We start from the raw sequence: 11432 nt of genomic DNA, 5'->3' as shown, positions 1-11432 counted from the left end.
AATAACAGTCTGATTATCGAATAACAGCATTTACTTTTTGGAAGTAAAGGAAGACATTTGGATATATCTGCACATGCAAGAGTTCGTTTCTCTCTTAGCCTTTATTATCTGAACTGTACACATTTTCATCTAATAGTGAGTTAAACTTCATACTTCGCTCGACTTCCTGCAGATATCAATTAACCTCCCACAAAAAACGTGTCCAATTTTTAATTACCCTAATACTCTTGTGGATTTTAAATGTTGATGGCTGCGGCATGAACTGTAGTCTTTTTTTTTAATTTAATCACTCTCAACATTCTCTCATTAACATCTTCAACAGATTTGTTCCGAGCCATCAAGGCGCAGTATTAAAATGACAACACGATACGGGCGGGGATCGAAACGAGTCACATGACATATGGCATTTATAACGACACGACACATGTACATGAACACACTCGTAGAAAACCCACCACACTGGGCAGCGTTCGTGCTTTAGTAATAATGTTGATAATAATAATTATTGATTGTTTTCACAGACATAAACATCAGTCGCCCTACTCTCAACAACAGAATTGCAACAACGGGTCAAAAGAATCCACGACTGTAGTCGAAGTTTAACCGCTTTTCAACCGCGCGCCCTCGATGGAGCACGAGAGGCGGAAGTGGAGGGAAGGTAGGAAGGAGTTGTGGGTACGGGGAAGGGGGAGGGGGGGGCGGTTTCTGGAATGAGGAGAGAGGTCAGCCAGAATGTGGCCGAACAGGCACCGTGTGCACGAGCGGCGCGCGGAGGAAACTATTGCTCCTGTCGAACTAAAAACGGAAGAAACTCTTTTTGGAGGGGTCAGCACCATCAACGTTAACGACGACGAACGTCATTATTGTGTAAAAACAAAAAACGAATTAAACAACTCGGGAATGTCAACAGTTTCTTTTTTTTAAGTTTTTTGTTTTCTTTTTAAATTTCATTCCTACAAGTTTTTTTTTTTCTCGAGTAGTTAAACATAACTGATCGTCAACTGCTATCGTACTACAGTGAGTTCAGCTACGGTTAAAGCCTATCCTCCTCCTCCTCCTCCTCTTCCTCGGGGTCCTCGCGGTTCTCCTCGGACTCCTCCTTGTAGCCGGGGTGCTCCGAGATGGCGTAGTAGTTGCCGTTGTAGATGACGCCCAACTCTCGCAGCACGTCGCCCCGGATGGTGGCCTTGATGGTCCAGTTGTAGCAGTCGTCGCTCTCCGACTCGCGGTCCAGCCGCTCGACGTCCAGGATCTTGGAGCTGAGCCTCTCGAGGATGATGCCGATGTCCTTGATGGTGAGGTGGCGCTTCTGGTCGACGGACAGCTGGTCTATGAGCAGCAGGAACTTCTCCGAGGTGACGGCCTCGTCCTCCATGACGGTGTTCTCGGTCTCGGACTCGGAGCTCTCGTCGGCGGGCCCGCGCGCGCCCGCCACCCCCGCCGCCGCCGCCGCCGCCCCCTCCACGTCCAGGAAGCGCACGTGCTGCTGCTTGGGCTGCGCCCTCGCCGAGCCGGCGCCGGCCAGCGACGACGGCTGCGGGGACGTCTGCTGCTGCGCGTCCTGGATGGGCGACGTGGCCACCGACTTGTGCACGGCGATCTTGCGGCCCTCCTCGTGCAGCGCGCAGCAGTGGAAGTCGCACTCGGCCACGTCGCCCGGGCCATTGCCGTCGCCGGGGCTGGCGGCGCGGCCCGCGTGGTTCACGCACTCGGGCGTGTGCACGTGCACGGTGGCGGCGTCGAACGAGCCGGGCTGCTTGGGCAGCCGGTGCGCCGGGTGGTGGTGCAGGTGGTGCGGGTGGAACGTGACGGCCGCGCCGCCCTTGCTCACCTCGTCGTGGTTGATGACGGTGATCTGCGGGCTCGAGTTGAAGCGCGGCGACGGCGCGTACACGTCGTTGATGAGCGTCTCCTTCTTGCCGGCCTGCGGCTGCGGCTGCACCTGCGCCCCGTGGATGCCCAGCTTCTCGAGGCTCGTCTGGATCACCAGCGACGGCCGCACCTGCTGCTCCACCTTCTTGCTGGGCGAGAACTTGGGGGCGCCGCCGGCTGCGCCCGCCCCCGCCGCCGCCGCCGCCGCCCCCGGCTCGGCCCCCGGCTGCTTGTGCGTCTGCTGCTGCTGCTGCTGCCTCTGGTCCCAGTGGAGGACCACCGTGATGCGCCCCTTGTTGTCCATGATCTTCCACGACGGGGTCTCATCGTGCAACTCCAACGCGTGGATTGTCTCGCATACGATCTTCGGGATGGCGGTGATAGCTGTCGGAGACGGACGGAGAATGCGTGAGTGGGCGGACGCCACGCGGGGCGGGCCCGGGCGAGCGCACACCGAGGGCGTGGCGGCAGCACGCACGCGCCGCCCGCAGCCGCGGCCGCGGCCGCGCGCCCGAGGCGCCACGTATCGACAACTCGCCGCGCGCACTTTTCGCGCTCCCAGTCACGCTTCACGCCGGCCACTGCCCTACACCTCGGTGTCCTACTCCTTCCTGTTCAGTGAGCAAGCTCTTAACACTGCTCCAGCTCGCTATACAGCACGAATCCACTTACCTAAAAAAAACTTATTTACGCGTTTCGGAAGCAGCTCATCATCAGAATACCAAAAACATTAAGGGGGCTATGACGTCAAACGGGCCGTCTTGGAGCAGGAGACACACCACAGGACATTTTAATTTCCACTGTCTATACTTTTACGAATAAATTCACAAAACTTTGTCAGCATGACCAGGAAGAATTCAGGATTCACACTCATAGCACTGGAGGTTCAAAAACATAACAAAATTAATTTTGTTTTACATGTGAAAGTTCATCATTTTTTCACTTACTATTGGCTGCGTTTGTTCAAATGGTTCAAATAGCTCTCAGCACTATGGGACTTAGCTTCTGAGGTCATCAGTCCCCACGAACTTAGAACTACTTCAACCTAACTAACCTAAGGACATCACACACGTCCATGCCCGAGGCAGGATTCGAACCTGCGACCGTTGCGGTCGCGCGGTTTCAGACTGTAGCGCCTAGAAAAGCTCGGCCACTTCGGCCGGCCGCTGCGTTTATTGCCGTAGGTACACGTTTCTTCATAAGTAAGAGAGATTCTTTGATGAATTTTGCACAGCATACAAACCATACTTACAGGTGTATGAAACTCTAGAAATTATTTAATTTATGAAAAATGAATGTGCTGTTACATTTTGAACTTCATGTTTAGAAAAAACCCAAATTTTATAGTTAATTATCTCAATATTTACCACAGTTTTTAATAGATTTGGAAAAATTCTAGAGTTTCATACACTTGTAAGTATGGTTTGTATGCTGTGAAATATTCATCGAAGAATCTCCCTTACTTATGAAGAAAAGTGTACCTATAGCAACAAATGCACCCAATGGTAAGTGAACAGAAGGTGAAATACAAATGTAAAACCGAGCGAGGTGGCACAGTGGTTAGACACTGGACTCGCATTCGGGAAGACGACGGTTCAATCCCACGTCCGGCCATCCTGATTCAGGTTTTCCGTGATTTCCCTAAATCACTGCAGGCAAATGCCGGAATGGTTCCTCTGAAAGGGCACGGCAGACTGCCTTCCTCATCCTTCCCTAATCCGATGAGACTGATGACCTCGCTGTTTGGTCTCCTTCCCCAAACAACCCAACCCAACAAATGTAAAAAAAAATTATTTTCTTATATTTTTGAATTTCCACCACTATAAGTGTAAGCCCTCAATCCTTTCTGTTCATTCTGACAAAGTTTTATGAATTTATTTTTAAAAGTATAGACAGTGGAAGTTAAAAATTCCTGTGGTGTCTCTCCTGCTCCAAGTCGTCCCGTTTGACGTCCTACCCCCCTTGATACAAAGTATCACGTCAAATGTAACTCTGCCGCCACCTGACATTACTGTATCAGTTACACAGGATGTTACGGGAAGAATAGTCAGTATTCTGGGATATGACAGCAGCAATTATTTGAAGCAAAATATTTTGGTAAACATGGACTCTAAAATACATATCTTGAGACCTATCAGCACTACTTCATTTTCGATAGTGTGAAACAAATCTCTTCTGCAAGCTCTTTGCTTTCTGTATGTTGGGAAGAGGCAGTATGGAATGAAACAAGAAAAAATGTCTTGTAAACATGAGTTTCAAAATTATATTTTAAGAGCTATGACCACTTATTTCGTAGATGAGATGTGTTTCACAGCAGCGAAGATGGACAAGTGCTCGTAGATTAAATTCTCATGGTCGGGGTCAACAGAGATGTAAAACTTCTTAAAAGATAACGTATTCGCCATTGAATGTAGATATTATTTATTTCATAATTCCAAGTATTATAGCAAATGATTTTGCTTCAGCACATGTGAGACTTCAAAAATCCTCCGACATGTATAGACGCTATCCTCAAAAATAAGAATTTTCATTGTAAAATACGCTAGCATCGAACAAGCGCGAAGTTCTGTATATGGTGAAATGATGTAAATTACGTGAACCGTTACCGATGTTAACATCCTTCATATAAATCGCTACAAATCATTACTGTTTACATGTGAACTAAGGGCGTTGGCCCGTAGAGGCTTTCAGAAGTCAAACTGTCTGTAAACAGGAATGAAACTTTGTGCACCAGGCTATGGTAAGTGTGATCCTTTCAGAGGTTTTCGGTTTACAGCCTCTGACTCGTCTTTCTCTGTTCACAGACTATCTGACTTCCGAATGTATTTACGCGCTAACGGCATTAGTTCTCATGTAAACAGTGTGTTAGAACACTGACTTGTTGCGATTTTTGTGAAGGATGTTAACATTGGTAAGAGTTTACGTAATTTATACCGTCTCATGATGTACAGAGCTTTGCACTCGTTTGATGTTACAGTATTTCTACAGTGCAAAGGTTTATTTTTGATGATGACATGTATACATGTCGGAGGGTTTCAAAGTCTGACATGTACCGAAGCAAAACCTTTTGCAGTACCACTTGAAAATGGTAAAATAAGTAATTTCTACCGTCAACAGCGAATTTGATGTCCTTTACAAAAACATTTCATGGCTCTTAAGCTACACACTTTAAATCCCATGTTAACTGGACTTTTTTCCTTGGTTTGGTCCTTAGTACCACCTCTCAGAATGTGGAGAGCAAAGCGCTTGCATCAGAAGAGATTTGTTTCAAAGTATCTAGGATGAAGAGCACTCGTAGCTCTTACGGTATGCATTTTAGGGCCCACGTTTACTAGACTATTCTGCTTCGAATGGTCGTTTCTGTCATACCCCTGAATATTTACTATTCCCCTGGGAAATCCTATATAAAGTGCAGAGAAGAAGAACCGAGTCAGAGGCTGTAAAATTAAAACCTCTGAAAGGATCGTAAAGTCACAGCTTTCGGAACAACGTTTCGCTCCTAAATGACGGCTGAGATCCGAAATTCGTAGCTATTGGGATACGGATGCACATCAGCATGACGACAGCGAGAACGTTCTTACGTCGACCGATCACAGCACTCAGGCGTGGTGAAAATAGAGGCTTCAAAAGAAGAGAAGAGGGTTGTAGTGCGTCTCCTGACAGCGGAAGGGGTGCGAGGAACGGAAATTCATCAAAGAATACTACAAGTGTACGGAGGGCACTGCATGTTCGTTTGCAAGTCCGACACTCAGTCCAATTTCTGCGACGATATGGATGCTACCGTAACTCGCCTTGCAAGGCACATGCAATGCTCCCTGTACACTCGCGCTATTTCTCGACGAATTCTGGTCCTCGCACTTCTTCCAACGTCAGGAAACAACGACAACAAGTTTCACATCTTTTGAAGCCTCCATTTCATTGCTTTCAGTAATTGAGTTCGGCGGGCGGGCGAGGCGACCGTGAGCTAGGTCTGTCAATACGCGGGTGTACGCCCGTGTGCCCCTGGAGGCGAGTGAGGAACCTCTGCACGCTTAGACCGCAGTTTCTTTCGTAGGTAGTAACGTTAAGATCCTTCCAGTGGTTGTCATTTTTCAGCGTCCAGGCCGTTTCTTTTTTAATGTACCTGATATTTGTTTTGGGATTACAGTCCCGTTGAATTTTTAAATGACATCAGGTTCCTCAACGATTGCAGTAGTGTTACTATTTCCACAATTGGAGTTCCAACAATTAAACCATTTTCAAGTGATCAAGGTGATGAAAACAAAGCCATTGTTAACGTTAATAAAACAAGTAAAAGGGATGTGAACGTATGTGTGACAAATGCTGAATGAACTATTTAGGTCCACATTTTCTTTATTTGTTTTACTAATGTTTATAAGAGTTGTGTTTTCAGCACTTTAATTACTTGAAAGTGACTTGAAAGTATGAACCGGAATTGTGTAATTCATAGCAAACAGTACAGACTATAGAGCCCTGTGTCATTAAAAAAACCTTTGTATATGATTTGTTTCTCGTATACTGAGACTGGCCACGTCCAGGGGCACACTGACCACAAAAGAGTCAAAGTGACGAAGTGTGATTCACACTACGCTCTAGGTTCACGTTTTCAAGATCCGTTGAGGAATTTCTAAGATAAAGGCATTGGGAATGTGTCATATGCATTGACTTCGGACCACCAAACATGACCGCGATACAAGTCAAATACGGTGCGACCATGTGAACTTCTACTTTCCTACTTTTGAGCTTCATCCAATTAGACCAGTGGGTCCTTGTTGTGGGTTCTGTCTCTAATATCCCAAATGTTGCTCGTGTGTCATCAACGACATCAGCAGCTGCAATCCTTACACTGGAGACGATATTCGTGATATAGGGTTCAAATGGTTCTGAGCACTATGGGACTTAACATCTATGGTCATCAGTCCCCTAGAACTTAGAACTACTTAAACCTAACTAACCTAAGGACATCACACAACACCCAGCCATCACGAGGCAGAGAAAATCCCTGACCCCGCCGGGAATCGAACCCGGGAACCCGGGCGTGGGAAGCGAGAACGCTACCGCACGACCACGAGATGCGGGCCGTGATATAGGGAACATTAAACACTGATGTCCCCGAAAATGGACCACAGATCACATCACGCACGTCTCGTTAATTTTTGGCACAGAATCGGCATAACATAATTATCTGACTGCTGTTCCATTTCAACCTGTATTAAGCTCAGAAGCAGAAAGGTTGCTCAGCACGTTCATGGCCGAAATGATGTAATGCATTTGGGGCGTGGTCCATCATCAGAATATCAGAATCAAACTTGATACAAGGTATTGTCTTAGTAGTGTTACCACTTGACACCATACTTTTCTTATCAAGTTCTTTCTGTTATTCTTATGACGAGATAATCCCGAGACGCGTCAGTGTAATTTTTATAAGGGGCAGTCAAATGAAACTGAGACAAATGGGAAAAAATAAGTATACTGTTTATTATTTCAAAAGTAATCGCTGTAACTGCAAGTACATTGCAGTGCACTATGAGACAAAACCGTCAACGCCTGCATGGAAAAAAGTTTTCGGTTGCCTATGGAAACTTGAATGTATCAAGACATGCACCTCTTCGTCCGAAGCAGATCGACGGCCAAGAGTGTCTTTCTTCGGGACATCAATAATATGGAAACCGATTGTGGAGAGATCGGCTCTGTTTGAAGAATGTGTAAGGGCTTTCCAGCAAAACTGCTGCAGCCAAGTCGAAGGAACCTTCGCAACATGTGGGCGGGTTTTATCCTGCAACAGTGTAATGCCTTCCATCAACATTTCTAGGCGTTTGGACCCACCTACCGCTGTGCGATAATTGTAGCGCTATGTTCCAGAAAATGAACGAACAGCGGGTTGGCGACGGCGTCATTCTATTGCAGAATAATGTCTGTCAACGCGTAGACAAGGTTGTTTACACTACACTGCAGACATTTCACTGAGAAGCCCATATGCATTCGCCAGGCAGTCTCGGTGTCTCACAAGGCGATTTAAATATTTTTGCAGCTCTGAAGCGTTCGTGGCCGTAGATTTGCTTCGGACGAAGAGATGTATGTCGAGTACAATCATGGTTTCGTAAGCAACCACAAACATTTTTCCATAATAGCAGTGACAATCTTGTCTCTCAGTGGGGTAAATGTTTTAACAGTTATGGTGATTAATTTTGAAAGAATAAAAATTTTCCATCTGTCTCGTTTGCATTTGACTGTTCCTTATACGGTACAATAAGTTCATTCTTGTTATTTTGCAACATGTAGCAGTGTTAAGGGCTTCTCAGTGAATCGTATAACTGTTGTAGGTCACCTGATCGACATCATGTCGTTAGTTTAACTAAAAAAATCATCTTTATCTACATCTACGTTTCAAAAAGCCACAAGCAAGCAAGCTTCCGAAACTACGATATACGCAAGAGACGTCTGTATATCTGCAGTATACATGTTTCGTATTACATGGAAGAAATGTATACCTGCCCCGGAACCTATCATTGGTTGCTGAATCATTTAGTGACCTCCTATGGTTAGTGTCAGTCACTCCATTACCCACCTTGCTAAATATTCACCACTCAGAGATTTGGCTCATCGTTCGCACAATTGCAATACAAACTTAGCTGTAACAAACGCTGCTCTTGTACAATGCTCTTCTCAGGCGTTTTGGAAAAATCAGGTTCAAAAATTTTTACAAGCCTACTGAACACTTTACGGGCAGTGCTGGCCACTGAGCAGTGGTGTTAACGTAATCAGCTAAGAAAGCATATTGTTTTTATCTTTCTGATCTTCCATCAATCATCGCTACAACGAATCATGTTTCTTCCGCAAGGAACAATAATAATGATTATAATTGTAGTAGTACACTCTCGGGAAGGTATACTGGAGGTATAGTAAGGAATCACGATGAAATGAACTTTCATTTATCGATACATTCATGCGCTTATCGCAAATACAATCTACGTCATTCAAAGCTGGTACAACCGGAATGCATTCACTGTGATACTCGAATGAATGGTCATTTAACCATGATTCCTAGTTATATTTTGACTGTACTTGCCACAAATGTACCACAATGATTATCATCATTTTTTTTTAAAAAAATTGTTTGAGACCGACTAAGAATCACATCAAGGTAATTAGACTATATACTTCTCTTATCCTTCATCCTTCTCCAAAACTTTCTCATTTCCTCAGATTTCCCTCTTTTCCTCCAATCTGATCAGCAGCTATACTTGTTTTTCTGTTTGTTTTATCTCCCAGAAAACCTTCGAATTTCATGACTTCTAGTCTGAATTTGCAGCTTTTGAGTAGGGTCTCCTTTTCAACCTACATTTCTTCTAAGATCTTCTTTGTCTTGTCTCCCTAGCCATTTTGTTTGTTTTCCTGTTTTGGACGAAGTGTAGATCTCTCTTGTTAATCTGTGTTCCTTCATTCTGTCGACGTGCCCATAGAGTGTAACCCCCTTTTTTTCCTGATCTCATATCTTATTTTGGAGCAGAATGAGTATATTTACTTATTTTGTCTTAAAACTTTGTTCTCGATTGGACCTAATACTTTTCATACGAGCCTTCTTTCTTTATTTTACAAACCTTCTAATGCTATTTTGGATCCATGTAAAAGTAGTACTTCCTACCAATAAATGGCTTCTGGTTTTACGACCATATCATAATGTTTTACTTTAACTTATTTAGCAAAATATTTTTTACTGTACAGATTTCTCACTTTCACATATGCTCTTTTCATCTTTCCAGTTATGATTTTAAATGCTTCTTTTTCACTTTTTATGTTCATATTTTCAAGCAGTTATTCAAGGTTGTCTGGTTTCTAGATGTTATCATACTTGGATTTTAAAATTCTTGGTGAGTTACTTTTTGTTCATGTATTCTGTTTCTTTCAAAAGATATTTGTAGACCAGCCTTTTCAGCTGCCTCCTTCAGAGCTTCTAGTGCTTTCTTGCATCCTCTAAGAATGTTAAGGATCTATTTATTATTCATTTTTAGCTACAGAAGTGTCTCGTGCTAGATTAGAAAGTACAGTAAAAGAAACTGACACGATTCGAAAACAGCACGGGTAGTCTTCCAGTTTTCTGTGTACTCCGCAGCTAGCGCTCTCGCAAGGTATTCAAGAGGCTCATTAACAGCTGAAGCTCGATTTCTCGGATACGCTTGAGAAGCGCATCGTACTAGTGCAGCATTTGTTGCCTCAAAGCATGTACCACAACCGTGAGAAAGATGAGCAAAATCTCCAACCCGTTGTGTGTGTGATACCCTTATTAAAGAAAAAATGGCACTAAATTCAGCCATGGCCTTATCAAAGGATCCGTCCCCGGCGTTCGCTGTGTGTCGGTGTGGGAATCGCATGACAGCTGACTAGGCAATGCTGAAGGCAAATCAGAGCCCCGTTCCTTCAGGCTATCTAGCGTCCTAATTGTCTAATTGTCCTCTAATAACCTAGACGTCAAATGGACGCTTCCTCTCTTCTGTTCGTACAGTTCTAGCGTTGTCTTCCTGTTGGTCAAGTCAGTAAGTAAGTTACAAATTGATAAAGGCATTAAATAAATAAAAGAAATGATCTCATTAACACTTTAATTACTACGCTATATTTCCCAGTGCGTTGAAGCACTTGTTACACTGTATTAATCGCCACTGAAGAGCAACAGACATTCTTTGTTTTGTCGTGGGAACCAGACAGCAATCTCCGTCTGCATATTTGCATCGACAGAAAATTAAACGTTCGAAACACATGTTCCATCGTGTTACGCGCCACAGAAGAGTAGCGTGTGATCTTTGGATTGTGCTGAAACCAGACAGCAATCTTCCTTTGCATATTTGTATCGTCAGGTAGTCTACACTCAAAAAATTATGGTCGAAATGATCGAACAATTTAAATCACTTTGGGCAAGATTGTGTCACAACTAAGGATGGTTGAGGGCTTCACACTCTGAATTGGAGTTGTTGCTACTCAGAGGTTGCGCTTGCCCTTCAGAGGCAAACCGCATTTGTTCATGACTCCACCCGTTCACTTTCGTTCAGTCGTCTCACGAAGCAGTTGAGCTAGAGGGTGGAACTGCACTAACCAGTATAAGACAGTTATTGCAGAAGACTGTGAGCACCGCTTTCACGGAGGGTAGTGTCACCATGATTTCTTTTACGTGGGCGGCATAGGATGTTCGCTGTACATTGATCCGCAGCTGGCCTTGGCCTGTTAACAGTTGATCGGCGATGACAACTGAGGTAAGCATTTATTCGTTACAAAGCTCGAGATTTCATGAAGCAAAACTCATTCTTTACATTTCGTGATGTGCAGTCAACATGCGCGGTACACACAGTGCAAATACTTGGAGATAAGCTGACATGACGTATGTTAAGAGGTGGGCCATGTCACGGGATAACAGCGGCTTTAGTTACCTTTTGCAAGCCTAGATTACCTCTGTACCCTATCACAGATTCGCCTATGTGGCCGGCAGAAGTGACGCTCATTTTAGAAGTGCGTCTGCTCTTCAGTTCCCTGTTACCCCCTATTTCATGACGCATGAAGTCACGTGCGTT

At 44.7% G+C, this 11432-nt stretch overlaps 1 protein-coding gene across 6 annotated transcripts in view; it reads right to left on the bottom strand.

The window, feature by feature from the left end:
• Window positions 1-227: 227 nt before the first annotated feature.
• Window positions 228-11432, bottom strand: part of LOC126356008 (uncharacterized) — a 552676-nt gene continuing 541471 nt past the window's right edge. For all 6 annotated transcript variants that reach the window (XM_050006654.1, XM_050006653.1, XM_050006655.1 and 3 more), the window contains one exon: window positions 228-2256. In XM_050006654.1, the coding sequence (XP_049862611.1) occupies window positions 1034-2256 (1223 nt within the window). In that variant the 3' untranslated portion in view covers window positions 228-1033. The remainder of the gene's footprint in view (window positions 2257-11432) is intronic.

Source organism: Schistocerca gregaria, chromosome 3 (assembly GCF_023897955.1).
Source record: "Schistocerca gregaria isolate iqSchGreg1 chromosome 3, iqSchGreg1.2, whole genome shotgun sequence".
Classification (NCBI taxonomy): domain Eukaryota; kingdom Metazoa; phylum Arthropoda; class Insecta; order Orthoptera; family Acrididae; genus Schistocerca; species Schistocerca gregaria.
The sequence above is the reverse complement of the archived record's forward strand: the minus strand, read 5'-3'. Positions and strand labels throughout refer to the sequence as shown.